We start from the raw sequence: 20,676 nt of genomic DNA, 5'->3' as shown, positions 1-20,676 counted from the left end.
GCCGCTTTGCCGCCAACCCTGGTAAGCGCGATCTCGTATTGAAACCGCAGCTTAACCGAGCGGATCACGGTTTGAAGATCCCTTTCCCCAGCCGTGCCCAGCCTGACTTTAGCAGTGCCTAGTCACTTCGAGCCTCACTTTCATCTCTACGTGCTTGCGCAGACGGTTTGTGTCAAGACAACCCACCCCCATACCGAGGACAACTGGCAGCTTGCGCTAGGTGTTTGTTGACTATGAGGGTCATGGCGTGTGTCCTGACAATAAACCAGCCCATTTCAACCCCTCCACCGTCTTTGGCGGAGTCGTCGAGATAGTTGCATCGGCCGCCTTGCGCAGTTCCCATCACTCACCAGTGTCAAAACCATGGATATGACGGGCGACACCATTAAGGTCGTTGTCCCACGACGGCGGCAGAATGATTCCAATGACAGACAACTCTCAGTGGATCAGGCTTTCCAATACACTCCCATGACCATGCCGATTCTCCAGCCGAATGGTATGCCCACTTCACTCAAGAGTTGCTGCCGTTTCTAATGCACCTCACAGAATGCGTACCTTTTCCTCAAGTTGCGTGCTCCAATGATTCGCGGCTCACTTCTCCTTCCGAACGCCAGGCAGTATATCGAAGCGAACTAGACACTCCCGCGACCAGAGAACGTCTGGCGGTCCTGCTTGATCCTCGCCGCTTATCTGAGATCAAGTTTCCTCGAGCCCCAGTCCAGAATGACAACTCCATCAGGGCAGAACTGAACTCCATACCAAAGATGGTTCTCAAAATGTCCAAAATAGATTATACATACAAGTCTTCGACAACTGGAACCCCCCCTGCAGCCCGGAAGAAAACCCTTCAGATGCCCATCACTAAACCAGCCTCCATTATTATCGACATACCGAAGCCGCCCCCGTCCTTCAGAAAAGAGGACTACGTCAATATACAAGATACTCCAAAACGACAGAACGAGCCTCCGCCACCTACCAAGCCCGTTTTAGCAACCACCTCCAAGAAACAGAAGGATGACCAGCTTTTAGCGAGCTTTGAAAGCCAACTCGGCGAGATTTTCGAGATTCGAGATCAAATTGACCTCAACAACTCAGCAGAACGACAGGGATCGCCCAATGGCATTTTCGATCTGCCCGACGATGAAGACGACACTGAACCCCGACTTGCAATCCGTTTACAGGAGAAACTTCAATCGACCTTGAATCAGCTCCTAACATCAGGTCGGCTCTGTGATGTTTCTCCGGAATATCTTCAGCGACTTCAAAAAATATGTGAGCCGGTGATAGAACGTGCACAGGCAATCAACTTGCAAGTACCTCCGGGCGCATCCGATGAGGATACATCCACTTGGCTGTCGAAGCTTCACACTGCGGAGAGCGGAGCTGCTTCAGCGTGCACTCTAATCTACACCGTTCTAGGTGCTCCCCAGAATCAAGACCTTCTCAATCTGGAAGCACTGCAATGGTTGCCCAATGTACTGGTGAACTTATTTGAGAACTGTTTAATCCCGATTGTCGAGGCCCGTCCAGATGGACAGAACAGTGAACTTTTCAGTTACGCCTCGGCGCACCACGAACCTCTCAAACGGTTGCTAGATGTTGGACGCAAACTGCTGGATCTTGTGGCGAGGATGTGCGTGGAAATTAAAGGAGCCGGGTCTCTTGTTAATGCCACTGAGTTCCTAGCAGCAAAGCTCATTTTTGTCCAGAATGCCTATAACGACAAAGCATCCGCACTTGGGTCTCAAGCGTACGAGCGGTTGAGAAAACAAGCCATGGCTGCTCTTGCCAGACTCTACGCAGCCTTCCCTAGTGAGCGGCGGGCAATATTGGACGAAGTCTTGACGTCCTTAGACAAGCTGCCTTCAAATAGCAGGAGTGCAAGACAATATAAGCTCGCACCTGGCAAGAATATCCAACTGGTCTCTGCTCTTTTCATGCAGCTAGTACAGACCTCGGCTATGCAAACAGGTATGAAAAGAAGCCGAAAATCACGACGAGGACCTAGGAAGGAATCGCAGGCATCCGACAGTTCAGACCAGAGTGAGGATTCAGCCAGTGATATGGAGGTTGACTCAGTTTCCACAACACAAGAGATTGAGAAGAGACCGTTATCAAGGCTAGGTGAGATGGCACAGAGTCTGTTCCATGATGCATCATCGAGTGCCCATCAAATTGTCATGTGGATGATTGACAAGGCTTCTAAAGTCACCAAGACTGGCGATTCGCCTTACCGCAATATCCTCGATCTGTTTGTGGAAGACCTCACTCTGGTGCTTCCCTTACCGGACTGGCCAGCGTCTGAGTTGCTTCTCACAGCGCTGGCTCTTCGAATGAAAAGCCTTGCCGAAACAGACAAGTCAGCCTCGACGAAGAACATGGCTCTTGAATCCTTGGGAGTGATGGGGTCTGCGATATCCCAAATCCGTGCATCTGCTCGAAGCTCGCTTTCAGCATTCACGGGGGAGGGAGAGTCACACACAACCACTATTGCCCGAGATCTGTCGGACTCTGTCAAGGAGCGGCCTCATTTTCTTCTCGATGCCCACGAACTTGTATCGGCCAGGGGGCCATTTTCCATTGTCTATTCCTACTTGAGCCAGAGAGGAGGGGAGGGTCTGAGAACCAAATCTGCACAGGCATTCTTCCTTGTGAAGTTCGGAGGTCTCATTTATCAAGCCTCTACACAGCCACAGGATAAAGAACGGGACTTTGAACTCGACTCGACACTTGAGAGGACAGTTTCGGCGATATTGCAACAGCTATCCGGATCAGTCAAATACAATGAGATCGCTAACGATCACACCAAAGTTACTGAACACGAAGCCCAATTAGCCTATATGCTGAGCATTCTCAACGGGCGATTTTGTCGGATGTTTTTGGAAATCGCCACAACGCTAAGTTCGTCGATCGCGAGTGATCAGGCTCAAGTTCGCACTCGCAGCCTGAAGAGCTTCGTCGCTATGCTGGAGATCGATTCAAGTCTGCTCGATTGGGGACCGGCTCTGGTGGACATGGTCTTGAAGTGTGCTTCAGATGACTCGTCCATGGTGAGGGATTCTGCCTTGACACTGATTGCCAGATTCATCATGCCAAGGCCCGCACTTCAGAAAAAGGCATTCATGGTGCTTCTCAAATGTACTGACGATCCTAACGTTGGGGTGCAGAAAAGAGCCATGGCTCATTTAAAAGATGTCTATTTGAAGGAGGGGAGAGCAAATGTGAAAGAAGCTATCGCGGTCGAGTTCCTGAAACGGACTGCCCATCAAGAAACCTCCGTGGCTGAGCTTGCAAAAAAGATATTGGCAGAGATCTGGGTTGATCCTAAACTGGCAACGCTGAGCTCTGCAGCCGAGTCTGCGCATCTGGATGTCGCTATTGAGGACCTCAAATCTCACATTGTCAGATGTGTTGGAAACGACACGGCGCGGCTGGCACCACTTCTGAAGGAGTTCTTAGTCTGGAAGCTGAAAGACTCCAAACACATTGACCAGATCCAGCATCTCTGCGCCCGTATTGTCAAGAAACTCCTGGACGCCGCCAATAGCTCTGAGTCGGGACCGGCAGAGTTGGCGACTCTTGTTGCATTTGTTGAAGCTCGACCGGAAGCGGTGGTGCCCGCAGATCTAACCAGTTTGAAGAGCTATCTCAAAGACTTGGCTAAACAGGATAACATCCCAAAGTTCAAATCAGTTGTGGCCATATTTCGTCTGGTTCTGCCACAACTGTCCAGCACTCAAGCTCCACTGCTGCAAGAGGTTCAGAAGGACCTTCTGAGAGCTAGTCCGAAGCTTGTGCAACGCGAAGTGATTGAGGAGGTGATGTGGTGCCTCAGAAGCATCGACGGGGTGCTGCACGAGACCGTCAAGCTTGCTAGGTTCACGATATCACTGGTGCGGAATGTGCTACGCAGCGAAACTTCGCGAGGGACGGCGCCCGCGTCACCAGAGAAGATGGAGGAGACCAAGAGAAAACGGATGTGCTTGCGGTTGCTTGGTGTCGCAGGAAAAGTCTTCGACTTGGAACAATATCGCGAGGAGTTTCGCAGACTCTTTCCTACATACAAAGGTGACTCAGTTGCAGGGGTGATTGCAGACTGCATTTGGGAACACACTTCTAGAGACTGCCCTATTGAGATCCAAGTTAGGGCGCTGGAGTGTCTCGGTCTCGTCTGTCAAGCATGGCCGGGCCAATTCAACAAACGGCATATTCGAGAAACGTTCTTCCAGGTCCTAGATGGAACGTCTTTCAGTAAGCTGGACAAATGTGACGTGGAGAAGATGCAGATTACAGTGCTCGAGGTATTTCAAGAATTGTACGGGAAGCGGGCGGCTGTCAAAGAGGTGGCGAAGAAGGGCGAGAGCGATGGTGAGGTGCAGGCTTTGAAAAACATTGGTGGCGACAGCAAGACCCGCGAGGATGACAGTGCGATTGCGACCATCACCAACCCGCTGGTTGACCACCTCTTGCACATCATCACGTCTGAAACTGGTATGAAAGCACTGCTCGCAGCTCAAACACTGGCCAGCATCGACCACCAGGGTATGACGCACCCAAAACAAAGTACGTCGGCGTTTGTGGCTCTGGAGACCAGTACGGAGCCCCAGGTTGCCCGTGTTGCCCGGATTGCCCATGAGCACTTGCATCAACAGCACGAATCCGTCTGTGAGAGAGAGTATGTCAACGCCGTGTTCGCCGCCTTTCGATATCAGAACGAGGTAATCAAGAATCCGCAAGGAGGGTTGGTTCCGGGATACACGGCCAAACTTGCCACGGCTTTTGCCATCATTAGCACCAGTGGCTCAAAGTACGTGAAGAAGTTCATCAGCAATCTAATTTCGAAACTCAACACCGAGTACTCCAAACTGGATGTGGCAGGGGATGAGATTCCCGAACATCTCTTATTTGTCCTATTTGTGACTCAGAACCTGGCATTCTTTGAGTATAAGAAGATGGACGAGCTTCTGCATACTGTGTTACAGCTAGAGCTGGCATTTGGTCGAAATGGTGGCGAAACAGCACAGGCGATCGAGTCACACCTTGGACCTACCCCCGTCAAGCACGCAGAGACTGAAGGGGCCGAAGTGGTTACCCCCGACCCAGCACCTCTTGTGGATCCGGCCATGTTAAGATCGCTGACGACGGCAGCTTGCGCCATCACACTGATCTCCGAGGCGAGGAACTTTCTGAAGAGACAGTACGGGCTGTCGCGAGATGTCAGGGGAGCGATGCAACAGAACAAGCAGACCAAGGAAGCTGGAAAGGAACCAGTCAGGGTACATGGAATCACTGGGGACAAGTTCTGGCACAACTCCAACGCGGTTCTTGAATCGCTCAACAGTGCAAGCGCAATGGTTGCGAGATGCCGAGAATTTGTTCAACTTGTGGCTATCGACGATGAAGTCAAGATTGCCGAGGAGGCAGCAATGGGCGCAATGATGGATGTGACCCCGGACCAACCTCCGAGCGCGCAACGCGGTCGAAAGCGCAAAAGTATCTCTGGGTCGATCGGAGGGACGCCAAAGCGAGCTCGAGGGCGACCGCCAAAGAATGGCCATGCGCAACGATCAGCGAGTGTGTCCTCGATGGAGAATGGGGACGACGAAGATTTTTAAGGACAGACGCAGCATTTACGAATGATGATGGTCGCGTGGCATTTCTCTGGACACTAAAAAGGCGGAAAGACTTTGTGAATTTCTGAGAGGACCGAGGAGTTTTGGGAGGATATGCAGACTGCGCAGTTACTGGGACACAGGACGAGAATGTTTATCGCGTCGTTATATGATACCCCCACGAAGTTATTTTTTTCTCAAAATAAGGAATTCGAGCAAACGCCGCAAAGAGGGAGTTAAGGGGTTGGAGGGGTGAAGAGGCCTAGGGCTTCAGATAGCCAGGCAGGTAATGAATGGAATTTCGTTGCGAAGAATTGCCCGAAGGCGACAGGTTGGATCGCTGGATCGAATCGAGTAAAAGGAGCTGAGAGATTTGATAAGCGAAGCCACTGTATGATGATGATGCTGATGATGATGATGAGAGGGTGACGATAGGCACCCAATAGGGGATTGATGATGAAAGGTCTGCTGCCGCACTTCCGATCGCCATTCCAATGCACCGATGGGGTGGTCCAGTGGGTAAAGTGAAGTGGGCGAGCGGGTAGGAAGATAGAAGTACCACCAGCACAGGCACAGGGCCGCAGTTATGTACAAGCACCAGCAAGTACACAAGTAGGAACAAACGCACATTAAATTATATGCCTAGTCAAGCAAGTCTTGCCAGTCCACACCAGCTGGTGCCCATGAGCCACAAAAGTGCCACATGCATTCAACAAGCTTGAAGCTTCAATCATTTATCCCACCCAACCACAAAAGCCACGCTCCTCCGCTCGCTGCCATTCCGTCATACCCACGTCCAGCATCATCCCCGTCTATTTCTTTTTGCTCCTTTTCTTTGCTCGTATCTGGATTCGTGGTTAGATCTGCCCTACTTGTACAGCGTTCAGTTTTGAATACCTCTCCTTTGTTGCTCCCTTTCGCATATCTACCACAAGTCCTCACCATGAGGTAAACCTGCCACGATCCTCTCGCCTCCCCTTCTTCGACCATGGCCGCCCTTCCTCAATTGGCTCGCAGCGGCCAGCGACACCTTCTGCTCCGCGTGCGCCCTGTTCCTACTCTCCATGCCTATCCTCAATTGAAACCGATCCAACCGACGAGACTATGCCTACAATCCTCTAGGGCTCTGTCAACCCTGCGGATCGCCCAGTCGCCTTCTAGAAACACGAGTATCGGTCTATCGAAGCTCCCTTCCCGTCTCATCTACCCTCCCACTGCGGGGACAGTGCGATACATTTCTACCAAAGAGCTCCCTAACAACAAGGGACCCTTCGTTCGCTTCTGTTACCGGATATTTGCATACACGGGCATCTTCATCGTCTTCTCCGGAACCTTGGTCCTCGCCTTTTTCCTCTACGATGCTTCCACATACCGAGAAGCACCCGAAACGGCCGGTGATATTGCTGTGTCGGAAGCGGCACTGTCACCCAGAAGAGGAGGGCCAAAGAACTTGCCCATCGCCGAGGTATTGGTCGATGACGAGGATTGCGAGCACATGCGAGAGCAAAAGGACAAGCCCAAACTGGTCGTCCTGGGCACGGGCTGGGGGAGCGTCGCCATGTTGAAAGAACTCCACCCCGGTGACTATCATGTTACTGTCGTGTCTCCCGACAATTACTTCCTGTTCACACCCATGTTGCCTTCTGCCACCGTGGGCACTCTGGAGTTGCGATCGCTGGTCGAGCCAGTCCGCAGGATTGTCAATCGATTGAGAGGGCATTTCTTAAGGGCTGAAGCTGTTGACGTCGACTTCGCTGAACGGTTGGTTGAAGTGGCCCAGGTCGACGCCGATGGTAATAGGCAGCATTTCTATCTTCCCTACGACAAGTTGATCATTGGAGTCGGCTCCACCACCAACCCTCATGGCGTCAAGGGTTTGGAAAACTGCAACTTCCTCAAGACCATAGAAGATGCGCGTCTGATCAAGAACAAGGTCCTCCGCAATCTCGAACTTGCCTGCTTGCCCACGACCTCTGACGAAGAAAGAAGGAGACTGCTCTCGTTCGTGATCAGTGGCGGTGGCCCAACGGGGGTCGAGTTCGCCGCCGAACTATACGACATGCTCAATGAGGACCTCTTGAAGTCTTTTCCACGGATCTTACGGAACGAAGTGTCGGTGCACGTCATTCAGTCGCGAGGCCACATCCTCAATACCTACGATGAAGCCTTGTCGGTCTACGCCGAGAAGAGGTTCGAACATGATCACGTCGAGGTCCTGACGAATTCGCGGGTCAAGGAAGTCAAGCCCGACCGAATCATCTTTTCCCAGATGGAGGATGGGAACCCGGTCACAAAAGAGCTCCCTATGGGATTCTGTTTATGGTCAACTGGTGTCGCGCAGACTGAATTGAGCCGCAAGATTGCCCAGAAGCTCGGCGACTTCCAGAACAACCGACACGCCCTCGAGACTGATACACATCTGCGACTCCAAGGCGCGCCACTAGGCGAGGTCTACGCCATCGGAGACTGCGCCACGGTCCAAAACAATGTCGCGGATCATCTCACTACCTTCATCCGTGGGATGGCGTTCGAGCAGGGTAAAGACCCGGAAAAAATGCACATCACCTTCCAAGATTGGCGCAGTGTCGCGCAAAAAGTGCGCAAGCGGTTTCCCCAGGCGGCCGGCCATCTCAAACGACTCGACAAGCTGTTTCAGGAATATGACAAGGATAAATCCGGCACATTAGATTTCGGCGAGCTGCACGAATTGCTTGTCCAGATTGATTCCAAACTCACCTCTCTTCCCGCAACGGCTCAACGTGCGAATCAACAAGGTCAGTATCTTGGTCGGAAATTCAATAAGATTGCGGCCGCCATCCCGGGCTTCAAGGCCAACGAGGTCGACTTTGGAGACCTCGACGAAGCCGTCTACAAGGCCTTTGAGTACCACCACATGGGTTCACTGGCTTACATTGGAAACGCCGCCATTTTTGATTTTGGCGGTCTGAATTTCAGCGGTGGGTTGATGGCCGTCTACTTATGGAGGAGCATCTATTTTGCACAAAGTGTCAGTTTCCGGACGAGGATGTTGTTGGCGATGGACTGGAGCAAGCGAGCACTTTTTGGACGAGGTGAGTTTAACATCCGCGGCTTAGTGACTACGATCGAGGGCGACGACTGACGAATGAGCAGACTTGGTGAGCTTCTGAACGAATGAGCTGGAATATATGGTCTGAATGGCACCGTGCGAGACAAGCCGACAGCTTTGATCCGCTGCACCTTGTGATTGTACATGCTACCGAAGCCGCAACATTCGTCTGCCCACTCGAATGGAGAGATTCAGTGTTTGGACAGAGTGACCGCCCCAAGCAGTCGGAATTCTGAACAGCATTGACGCCTGGGGAGGGTTACATATTAGCAGACCCCCTCGGATCGATTCTGAGGAGGCAATTGAAGGGCGCCGGACGTTCCTTTGCCGAACAAGGACTATAGACCACACAGCGGTCAACTTGACAGTGGACACCCAGAGGGAAAAAGGAAGAGGAATAGACCAACGAAGAACTGGAGAACAAGAACTGTTACTCTCCTTCCCGGAAGCTCCGATTGGAATGGAAGATGTTTTTGAAAACGATAACAACCCACGGATCCAAAGTCTCTGTAAGTGTTGTTTGGGGGAGAGAGAGAAAGAGAATAAAGAAAAGACTAATCAAGACGACGAGTGGCACTTTTCTTGTTATTATTCTTCGGTCTACTGAGTACATATCGCGCGATATTAGAGCATGGATGGGTATTTGTTCTTTTTTTGGTTGTCCCTATCTGCCACAGCTCCGATTTGGCTCAGAGACAGTCGGGTCGGACCGATGTGGATGGGGACGGGTGGTGAGGGACGTGGTACCATGGCAAAAGACAGTATAGTATGTACCTAGTCGAGTCGAGTAACCTCCTCCCGAATACGAAAGTTCACGATGGATGGGGTTTGGCCCAGGTCCTTCCTTGCTTGACCAGTGGACTTGGTTGCCATCCATGATGATTGCTTTGATGCTAAATCTCTTCCACTCCGCCATCTTCATTCTTTGTCCTCGGTGTCGTTGTCCATGTCGGTTTCCGTCTCTGTCTCCGATTCGGTGTCGGTGTCGGTGTCGGTGTCGGTGTCGGTGTCGGTGTCGGTGTCGGTGTCACTTTGGCTCTCGCTCTGACTTTCGCTTTCGCCCTCGTCCTCGGCCACGCCATCCACCCGAGTTTTACCCACAACATCTCGTTTCCCTGTCTCGCCCGTGACGGCTACTTCTCCGTCAAGCCTGGCACCATCCTCAACTTCCCTAAAAATCCTCCTGTTGGCCTCCCACTGGCGGACCGCTGCGACGTCACAAGTCTGTGCCACGCGTGCCCCTACAGCCTCGACCCAGCTGACCATCTCGTCGTCCACCTTCCCGAACGCGGCGACGCCATGCCCGCTGTGGCCTCTGAGCGTCTTGGCGATGGACAGCCACTCTCTGACCCCGGTCCGGGTGATGAGCGTGTCACTCCCACCTTTGATCCGCGTAGCGAGCTCGACGACCCTCAAGATCTTCTTCCGCGCGGATTTGGTGCAGACGGGCGACAGGTAGTACGAGAATAGTCGCGTAAAGACCTGTGCGCGGCGGAACAAGTCCATATCGGCCTCGGTGCGCAGAGAGTTGAGGAGGAGGTCGAGAAAGCGCTCGATTTCATGAGCCTGAGCATTGACGTTCCCACCACCGCCACTTATCACTTGGTTAGAGCTCGCGCGCATGTCTGCATCGTCCATCTCCGGTTCCGTGAGGAAGGTCTCCTTCAGCCAGTAAGGGATAATATGTGGAACAGACCACTGAGGGCCACGAAGGAGGAAGGTGTTGGTCTTGCGGTAGAACGGGGACGACGGGTCGGCGATGACGGGGAGGAAGTGGATTGCTAGTTCTGCCACTATGGAGTGCACTGGAGCTGTTACGGTAGTCGTCGAGTTTGAGAAACCATTGCTTTTGATCGTCTCGTACAGTTCTCCCAGGAGGAGCCAGAGTTGCGTCTTCTCGTCGTAGGTGGACTGCTGGACAGCGTGGATGACATGTTGGAGAATCTGCAAGGCTTGAAGTCTGACTTCGGGCTCCGGAGAGACGAGACAACGGATCAGATTGGCTAGGCGCCCGCTTTGAACCTCGGATTCGAAGTCAGGTTTCGCCCAGCGATCGAGGCCACTTACGGACGTTGGCAAGACGGGTGGCGGCGGAAAGTTTTCAGCGATATCCAGGTTGCTATGCTGCTGTTGCTCTGGGTTCAGTTCACTGTGGTCGGAAGCCTCAGGGTGTTTTGCATCCCCTTCCACAACATCTTCCTTGGGCAAAACAACGGGTCTCTTTCGCTGCTTCTCAAAGGCCTTTTCTAGTGCTTCTTTGCCCTTCTCGTTGCCATCACTCTGCCCCAACATCTCTTCCTTCAAGTGCATCATGACACGATAATTCTCGCCTGCCGAGTCAAGTGCAGAGAAGAACCTGGCAATCCATTCTGCAACGTTCTTGATGGCTTTCTTTTCTGCCTTTTTCAACAAATGGGCCCACTGCTCCGCCACGCAGCATGCGAGCAAGCTCAAAGGCTTCGAGTCGGACAAAAGCTGCTGAGCTTGTTCGAGTTGATCTAGATACTTGACGGGCCTCTGAACGGTGCGCGATATGCAGTTGTCCAGAAACTGATATGTGACTAGCTCCGGGTGCCATTTCTTTGTCGCGTTAAGGCTCAATATCAATGCTTCCGTAGTTCGAGCGTCATCGTTCAATACTCCCTTGTCGATCAACACTCCTCCGAGGACAGGGAGAGTTTCTTTCGTGACGTTCGTGCGGGAGTCTTGGGCACCGTATCTGAGCAGCTGCACAATCAAGGACACCTCTTCTGACGCCGTCTTATGAAACCACTTTGTTGCTGGCGAGGTGTATGCAATCTGCACAAGGTGCGCTATCTGTGTCCCTAGGACATCCCTTGACGTGGTGTTCAGATCATCGGATTCTAGACGTTGGAGCCTTTTGCCTAATGGAACACCAAAATCAAACTTTGAATTCGCGGTTATCGAGGGTAGAATGGCGTGGTATGAAGCTATGCATTCGAGGATTAAGGAACGGACTTGCTCGTTTTCGTCTTGCAGCTTTTGAAGGGTGGTAACGACATCGGGCAGGGGTGGGATACGCTCGACAAATAGACTTGTCAGTTTGCGGGATGCTTGCTGCCATAAATGGGACTGCGCCGATGCCCTGTCAAAGAGTTTCAAGACCGAATCAAGCTTCTCGAAAGCCACTGTCAACAACCGCGCTGCAGAAATGGTCATGATATCTTCGTTAATCCGAAGGCACTTTCCGATCGTGGCTCGATCGAATGGGCGTGGGAGGATACTTTCAATGACAACCGATAAAGGAGGCGGAGTCCGTGGCAGCTTTTCGTCCCAACCACAGTTGGGAGGCACGGGCAGCTGAACCACGGAGAACAAGAAGGCGAACTGTCCGCGCCATTTCGGGTCATCTCCTGGTGGGACAAGGAATCTCTGTTTCTTTGTAAAATAGTCGGCCACAAGTTCAGGGGCAGCCTTGAATATTGCGACGATCAGGTTAGCCTGCTGGACGTCGCTTTCGGGTCTCAAATTCTGAATGAAGGCAGAGATTGCCACGTTCTTGATTGGGATTCTCTCCGAGTAATCGTCAAAGTAGAAGGGAGAGTCCAGTCCCAGATCGATCATGTTCTCATCTTGTTCCGAAACTTCGGGATTTGAACCGGTCGGATACCACCCGGATTGGCCAAGTAACACTCCCTTCGATGTTGTGCAGACTTGCATCAACAGCTGTTGAAGAGCATCTCGAACTTCCACTGAAGGATCGCCAGTTTCGCTGGTGGTGTAGTCATACAGCTTGGCGAGCGCTGACAAGACACCAGAATTGAAACTTCGAACCTTGATCTGCCGGCTCAGGGTACCATCGCCAACAACTGACGTCTCCAAGCTCTTCAGGGTTTTTGTGACAATACCCATAGGCAAGCTGGACAAATTGCGCACTGCCAATAAGATCGTCTTGCCATGTGTAATGAACTCGGCTTTGGAGGCGGAGTCGAGGTACTTTAGATTTGCCAGGACGAACTCCAAAGCCGCCTGATATGCAGTTATCGTGGCTCCCTGCGCCATTGTTGCCGGCGTCTGGCTGAGAATACCATCAAGCCGCCGGTATAGCAAATCGCGTCGACTGAAGACATTGGTTGCAAGCACGCCGCCATCGAAGCTGATGATCTCTGTCAAGAGCTGTAAACTCGGTGTGATGAGATGTTCCTTGGATCTCGGTGACGATAATGCTCGGTCGAATATCCGTAGTTGATCCCGTTTGAGGAGACTGTGGCACAGGGAGATTCCAAAATCGCGGAAGTCGACATGGCTGGAGATCGTCTCGAAGAATCGTGTAAGCAACCGAGGAATGGCGGCGAGAACGACTTCAGCGTTGGCCTGACTCGCATTGTGCCACGCAGACAAGAGATCAGGGAAGTCGACTTGATCGTGGGAAGCCGACGATTGCTCATCGCAGTACTTCTTCAAGATCTTGATATACTGGATCCGTCCCGGAAAATCTTCGTTGGCGAGGTTAGACAGAAAGTCTGTAAATCGGTCGACAGCTGCGCTTGTTAACTGATCGGGCCTGTCAAACTCGTGTCACTCTGAAAATACCTGCTTTAATGTCCTCTGGAGATGAAGACGGCGAAAATTGTAGAATTTGGTGAAGTTGACCTGCGCTGGTGATGGTAGCGGCTTCGACCTTTCTCCTCTTTCGCGATCTCTCTTCACTGATTCCCACCGACATGACACAAGACCACTTCGTACCTGGAAATTCCGGTCTTTTCTATGTACTATTGCTCCGGTGGGAGGCACCGTTTACATTTGAAAATTATGGAAGGATGTCACGGACGGTCACGTGGTAATTATTCTGGTGTGAAGCTCAAAGCTTGCTGCTCTACCATTCTGTTGGTGCTGGTGCTGGTGCTGGTACCTCCTCATAAAGCAGCGACACAGCTGTCGATACTGCTTCAACAGCTGTTGTTCCCTTCTGCAACAGAGAATTAGCGATACCATTGTGCTCGGTCCTGCTCAATGTGCACCAAGAGGCTCATCAGCTGGATTCGAGGCCACATTATCGACAGTCCGAACTCGGTTGCAGATCTTGATGCCTTACAGCTCACGCTCCCCCTTCTTTCCCAAATTCCATGTAATGAGGCCCATCACTGGTATAGTTCCAACACACTCTGGCGAAGCGGCAAAGCCGACGTCGAAGAGGTTAAATAAGATTAATATCAAGCATGCTAGTGAGAACGTATTACTATCTTTCATTCAAGCCAACCTACACGGAAATGAAGAGTCCGAAAGAACAGTACCAGGGCAATGAGGAGTTACCAACCTCAGCCATCACGGAGGACCGAGATAGTGTCCATGCAATCCCAGCAGTATTGAGATTCAAGATTGAGTGTTAGCAAGCCATGGTGAAATGAAGTTTCGCAATCAATCTCCCCTGAGCCCTATAGACATGATCATGTCCTATCAGACATCGGATCCAGTCTTGGAATGGCAAGGATTGGACGTAGGAAGGACGTCCAACTTCAGAATGTGATTGTTTCTTTGACTCTGCTGTCATGCTCCGACTTGTTACTGGCTACCAAAGTGAGTCCCGCGCCTTTTTACCACGTGCGTGCTAGGCGCTTTCTTTACTGTTCCTTTCTCAGCAGACAAGGCGGTCTTATCCACGTCGCTGTTGGGTGCAACTCCCTTGTGTCTCTGTCCATTATTGGTGGGTGCGGTTCCCTCCTGGTCTCGTAATGTCAGACAATGTCTGGACTTCTAGCCAGGCTGTGCGAAAAAGAAGACGTGAATTGATGATTCGTGACACCTGCCTCTGTGAAATGGAGATAAAAGATGCGACCATCCACGGGTTCGATGCACATAATAGCCATGATCAAAAAGGGAAGAGGAGGTCGAATGGCATTATTCCACACAGGCACGTGATGTTCTGGTACGGAGCTTCAACCTATTTTAGTACCAAGAATGCGGAAGTTAACTGTGTGAGTGGCTAATGTATACGAGGTAGTCTATGCTTTCTGTCCACCGCAACCAAGACACCCACACATTTACCCTAGAAACCGAACCTATACTCCCTCTCTCAAATCCTCCTCTGCAAACAATTATGCACTTTCAACACCCAAAAACAATGAGTTTGATATCCAATAGCAGCAAAAACAGAGAGTTATACAGGTCGTGCCCGGACTCTTCAACATTGAATTAGTTTTATGATCGATCAAATAATACTTCTCAAAGGAAGTCAATAACTTACCGAACCGGGGTTAGCGGAATGCTCTGGAGATCAGAATCCGCTGTGCTAACCTCTACACTACACAACCATTTTGGAGTCAAACGTGTGACTGAAATGTGCCAAATTTGTGGTATTTCAAAATATATTTGTGGAAAAAAAGAGTTGGAGGGTGGGGGCGCATTTCGGTGGCAAAGTCGTTGGGGGTTACAGTTACTACTAGCTTGAGTGATCATACTGCGCTGTGAATGGCTGTTTGCCCCGAGGCCGATAAGAGGCTACCTCTGGCTGGGAAAAGTGGTGCCAGAGGACTGTGGTGCCTAAACTATCCCTCATAGTGTTGGACAGAAAGGATGGCCTGTTCAACATCGTCATGTTGTCCCTCCCGCAACGGTGCCTAACCTAATAAAATAGTGCTGTGTGTTGGACCAAAGGGACGGCGCCTGTGCAACATCATCACGTTGTCTACACTGCAAAGGCGGGCATGGATGCGACAAGGTGTTAAAAGGTCATATACATTTTCTATGTGACACTTTCGTAGCTCATTGCAAAAGATGTTACAGAACCCCCAAAAGGTCACCAAGAAAGACAACAGCCACATTACCAACTTGACCATGACGTCCATCATCATCACCATCATACACTATCTTTCCAAAATGGCGACAAAGAAGATCTGATCAACCTCTTTTCTTCATCATGCCTCTTATTTTCCTTGCGGCGCCAACAATAGGATCGCCGGCATAGATGTCGTAGGGATCCTTCTTCTCTCGGCCGCTCTCACCACCCCATTGAATGCGTGCCTTAGGTTGAGTTGAAGACGAGGACGCTTCCTGGGTAGGTTCTGGCACAGCGGCTTCGGTTCGACGGGGTTCGTCTTCGTCGCCCTCGCTGCTTGAATCTTCGTCCCCGTCACCCAGACCCAATGCAGCCATTCGACGCCTCTTTTCCGCAGCTGTTTCTCCTTCCTCGTCGTTCTCTTCTTCCTCTTCAGACCGGATTCTCGCCAGGTGTCTTCTGCGCAAGTCTGCGGCTGTCTGGCCTTTGCCGTGCTTCGCTAGACTCGATCTCACATTGTGGGTTGGAATTTCTCCCTCATCCTCTTCCTCGTCTTCCTCGTCCTCCTCACTCTCTTCGCTCAGCGTCGGGTTCCGTTCACGAGTAGCCAGGCGATCGGGTCTTGGACGACGTTGGGGGCTGAAATAATCGTCGGCTTCTTGCTCACTTGCGGTTCTTCTGCCAGCATCTGGGCGGCGAACAGTCGATGTACCGCCGAGATTTGGCTCGGTCCGGCCACGCGTTGGGCTCTCTTCAGAGGCAGTTAGCTTACCAAGCCCTCCTCTTTCCATTTTCGCGGCCCTTCGGACTTCTCGTTTGATATCTTCTGTGGCATCACTGCGTTCCACTTCTCGAATCTTGCTTTTGGGGTCCAGCTGTTGCATCTGCTTGATAAAGTCCCTTGTCGACAGTCGACGGCCTGATCCTAATGCGATAGTTCCGGGGGCATCTCGCGCTTTCTTTTGCAACCCAGTCAAGCCGTATTGGTCGGCCTTGGAGATTGTCATTCTCAAGCCGTCATCGTCAGAGGATGCATCGCTAATGCGTCTCCTGAAATCTCGCTTCTTGACGACTTCCTCCTTGGGTTGGTCTAAGGTTTCTGATGGCGCAGGGGCATCGACGCTGGGACCTGCAGGATCTACAGGCCCTGCTGCAGGACCAGTTTGTCGACCCAAACCTACCCACGTGCTCATCCGACGCAGACCATCCCGCACTTGCTGTTCCCTCGACTTGTCGCCACCAGGCCCGCTGCTTTCGCTAGGAATGTTATACGTCTTGATGACTTCGCCATCCTCGTCTTCGACGATAACTGTGTTACCAAACTGGTAAGCATGGGCTGGGCCTCGCTTGCGTTCGCCCTGCTTGGAGCTCGAAGGTTCTGCCTCTCCATCCTTCCGTCTGCCGAAGCCCTTCCACTGATCAAATCTCTGACGCATACTTTTGGGCATGACAGCTTGTTCCATCTCTTCCTCCATCTCCTCCCCTTCGTTTCTGGGGTGTGGCTCGTGCTTGTGTTTTGCAAATTTCCCGGAAACGTCTTTTGCCAACCGATTTCGGGCCTTTTCAATGGCATCCGCTTTTTCATCCGGGGACATGTGACTGGCATCAATCGTGTCTATCACATTTCCTTCCTCGTCCTCAACCACAATATCGTCACCTTCTTCATATGCCTCGACGTCTGCAGGGGTATCTGGAGGTGGTGGAGACCGTGTACGGCGAGCGCGTGCTCTCTCTGGCTCAGCTTCCTGCTCATGCCGCTCTGGGGACGGTGTTGCTGATCCGACTTCAACGCGCTCTGGACGACTTTGTGGCGAAGGTTCGCCGGACTTGTCGAACAATGTGTCCGAGCCGGATTCTTGTTGCACGAGGATGGGTTCACTGAGTCTTGACGGAGCAATGGCGCTCTGACTGACAGGTCCTCCCAGGCGCTCTTCCAGAGCCCTATCCCGCTTTCTCCGCCTCCGTGCTCTGCCATGACTCGAAGATCTAGAGGCTGGCCTCTTCTCATACTCGTCTTCGCGCTGTCGTCTGAGATGGAGCTTGGGGATTCCGATTGGTGGTAGTTCTCCAGGCGGGATCTCCAACTTCTCGTCAACGTCCAATTCTGAGCTTTCCCTGCGCGACATGGACCGCGACTGAGACGTGATTCTGGGAAGCCTTTGCATCCATGCCGGACCTTTTTCGTTATCTTGAGTGTAAGACAGAGTGATCGTCAGAGTATTGATCCGTTTGCCCAAAGTGAACACGGCGATTGATGAGCCATGAACGAGAATTGATGAGATGACCAAGAACGTGACCAGGGGCCATAAGAGGTAAATTAGCTCAAACTCTTCGCTTCCTTCAGGGAGTTTGGCCAAAGGTGTTGTTCCATCTGTCTCCAGCTCCGCACGGGCGAGAATTGCTGCAAAGATGGCGCCGACACCGATGGGCCCAAAATGGCCCGCAAACAAAGCCTCCCGCCAAGTTTTGACGTCAGGTATCAGCGGTTTGAGAGCCAGCATTGCAGGTATCCGACGGAAGAAGATGACCATGATTGAAATGACAACAAGCCTCCATGGAACGAGACCGTGTGCATGCGCATTATACTGGTCCCAGGGGATGATGGTCCCAAAGTAAACAAAGTAGGCCAGGTTGAGAAGCAGATCGATGACGTTGGACACATGGGACTCTTCGGTTTTCTCGGTAAACCAACCATCGTTCGAAAACCCAACTCCGGCGGCAAATCCAATAAGAAGGTCGTCCATTCCCAACAGACTCCCTGAGCCGGCGCAGAACAAGGCCAGGACGAAGTAGAACACAAGAAAACTTTCCCGATCAATCAAGCCTTTCCGCTCGGCGAATTTGATGGCGTGGCGGCCGATGTACCCGACCATGACGCCGTAGAAGGCGCCAAAGATACACTCGTATAGGATCGTGAAACATGTCCAGTGAAAGATAACCTCTCTGGCTCGCAGGTGGTACCTAACCAAGTAGAGAGACAGATAGATGAACGGGAAAGCCATCCCGTCGTTGCAACCAGATTCGGCAGACAGGACGTCTCGAAGATGTTTGGGAACTCGTTTTGCAAACTTGCCCTTTCCCACGACCGAGGAAGCCAGGACGGGATCGGTGGCGGTAACGCAGGCGGCGACGACCAGAGACTCTAGCCAGCTGAGAGGGACGATCATCCACCAGATGAAGAGACTGGTAATCAGCCACCCAAAGGTCATAACTGGGACCAGGAGGAACACAACCGACTTCCAATGTCTTTCCATGTACGCCTTGGGTAACTCGACACCGACGGCGAAACACTGAACGACCAGGACGATACGGGAGAATTCGAGGGTAATCTGATCCGTGTTACCCCAGGTCAGAGGGTTGATGAGATTTGCGGCATGGGGACCGAATATGACACCGCATATTGTCGCAACGGTTGCTTCGCCAATGTACAATTTTTCCTTGATGAAGAGCGAACATAGCATGAAAATGCTGGTGAACCCGCCGAGGATGATGTACACCAGATGCGGCTTGTCTATGGCGAGCTGGTGCCACGCCATCTGGCACAGATGTCGTGGAACCTAGGAGTCGTGCAAGAATGTGAGAGCCTTTTAGCAGCAGGTGTGGCTTGAAAATGAGGAATTGTAGCCAATATTGGTTGCACCAAGTCACAGATTCCTCCCGTGTGTTCTAGAGTATAGGACAGATATTGATTTATATCGACAAAAGAAAGTTATATCGCCTCTATCCCCAGTCGCTTCCTTCTCTTTGGTGAAGATCGTGATGCAGAACTCGCCGCATTCAGAGAGCGTCTGCCAACATATGTGTCGTCGAGGAGAGGAATAGATGGGGGTCTATCTCGAAAGAAACTGGTCTACCCGGCCGCGGCGGAGGAAGGATGTCTATAGTGAGTGTAGAGAATCCAGATCGCAGAAGTGCACGGTGGTAGATGAATGAAAGGATCGAGGGGTAGGACGGAGAATCCGGTCCAAGGGGGCTGTTATATGTACCGTGCTGGGATCTGGTAGAGATAGAATTGGGTGGGGAGGGGAAAGCTTCAGTTAAATGAAGCGTCCTTTCGAAGAAATCTGGGCAACAATAATGATGAGCTTATGCTGTGGCAATTGAGGAAAAAGTACACTCAGCAAGAAGCGGTCTTGGGTACTGGGAAGATCTGAGGTGACAAAGAAGGACTGAGCACCGTGATTGACGTGAGGAGTGGATGTCTTTTTTTTTGGAGGGCAGCACTAATAAGGCGCCGAGCCTTGTCGAAGAAGATTCGGGGGTCTTGGGCTTAGCTTCGAGGGCTTGGGGGAGGGGGCGTGGGCATGGCCCTGCGGCATAGTAACTACCCGGATATAATGAGAACGGGGTACGCAGCTCCCTTTGTGGAGCCAGTTGACCACCCACGCAGTTGAACGCAGGCAATCAGTTGCCCGAGTATTGGCGCCTGGACCAACCACAAACCTTTGCCATGCCCATGCCACGCCTGTTTATCGGACACTCGGCTTCATCCCTGGGAATACGAGGACCACGGGTCATCTCTGGGTCAGTGGCCAAGGCCGCTAAATTTATCCCTTCACCTTTCTTCATGGCTCTCTCATCAGCCTGAGAAGGCAGACAGACCCCAACCAAGTACCGACTCAGAGTATCGTCTTATCCCGCTTATCTTCGGTGCCCTCAACTCCTCTCACCCTTCTAAGCCACTCGGAATCCACACGAGAGAGCGGGATGTTGACTCTATCACAGCGCTTTATGGTTGGTCAATGGCTGGTGATGGGCTCCAAGCGTGCTCGAATCAAGAAGAACAGGCACTCTTGGCTATCTGAAATCACGGCCCTACCCAATCCACTATTCCCGCTGTAGGTCAATTCTGACCGCTGGCCAGACTGACCGACTTGACCGCGGAAGGACTAATCGCATTCTTCGAGGCTGTATCCCCTCAAACTCTCGCCCCGTTATTGGTACTTTGGTGGTCGCTTCGATTCACCTTTCGGTACCCCAGGCCAACATGTGACAGCAGTACTGACTTATCGTCCACTCATGGTCGAAGACGATCCACCAATACTGCATATCAATGCACGCACGGGAAAAAGGAAAGGGAAGGGGGAAAAAAAGGAAATAAAACAAGAACAGGTTTGCTGCCCACTCCAAGGCATGACTTTGTCCCGCAGATACGAGCAGGACAGAAAGGAAAGAAGCCACCAACTTTGGCCATATACACGCAGCTTATCGGGCCGCAGTCCTGATTGTCATTACTCTCA

The 20,676-nt window shown here is 51.8% G+C and overlaps 4 protein-coding genes across 4 annotated transcripts; 2 read left to right on the top strand and 2 right to left on the bottom strand.

The window, feature by feature from the left end:
* Window positions 1–363: 363 nt before the first annotated feature.
* Window positions 364–5,615, top strand: AYO21_00867 (hypothetical protein; the record flags this gene model as incomplete). Its single annotated transcript, XM_022650854.1, has 2 exons — window positions 364–496; window positions 547–5,615. The coding sequence occupies 2 exons, from the start codon at window positions 364–366 to the stop codon at window positions 5,613–5,615; spliced, it is 5,202 nt and encodes a 1,733-aa protein (XP_022516857.1).
* Window positions 5,616–6,600: 985 nt separating this feature from the next.
* On the top strand, window positions 6,601–8,733 carry AYO21_00866 (hypothetical protein; the record flags this gene model as incomplete). Its single annotated transcript, XM_022650853.1, has 1 exon — window positions 6,601–8,733. One exon carries the CDS (start codon window positions 6,601–6,603, stop codon window positions 8,731–8,733), a length of 2,133 nt encoding a protein of 710 aa, XP_022516856.1.
* Window positions 8,734–9,618: 885 nt separating this feature from the next.
* On the bottom strand, window positions 9,619–13,387 carry AYO21_00865 (hypothetical protein; the record flags this gene model as incomplete). Its single annotated transcript, XM_022650852.1, has 2 exons — window positions 9,619–13,184; window positions 13,255–13,387. 2 exons carry the CDS (start codon window positions 13,385–13,387, stop codon window positions 9,619–9,621), a joined length of 3,699 nt encoding a protein of 1,232 aa, XP_022516855.1.
* A 2,171-nt stretch (window positions 13,388–15,558) lies between these two features.
* Window positions 15,559–18,972, bottom strand: AYO21_00864 (sodium/hydrogen antiporter; the record flags this gene model as incomplete). The annotated part of the gene is made up of 1 exon (XM_022650851.1): window positions 15,559–18,972. One exon carries the CDS (start codon window positions 18,970–18,972, stop codon window positions 15,559–15,561), a length of 3,414 nt encoding a protein of 1,137 aa, XP_022516854.1.
* Window positions 18,973–20,676: the final 1,704 nt, after the last annotated feature.

This window comes from Fonsecaea monophora, assembly GCF_001642475.1.
Source record: "Fonsecaea monophora strain CBS 269.37 chromosome Unknown Scaff3, whole genome shotgun sequence".
NCBI lineage: Eukaryota > Fungi > Ascomycota > Eurotiomycetes > Chaetothyriales > Herpotrichiellaceae > Fonsecaea > Fonsecaea monophora.
The sequence above is the reverse complement of the archived record's forward strand: the minus strand, read 5'-3'. Positions and strand labels throughout refer to the sequence as shown.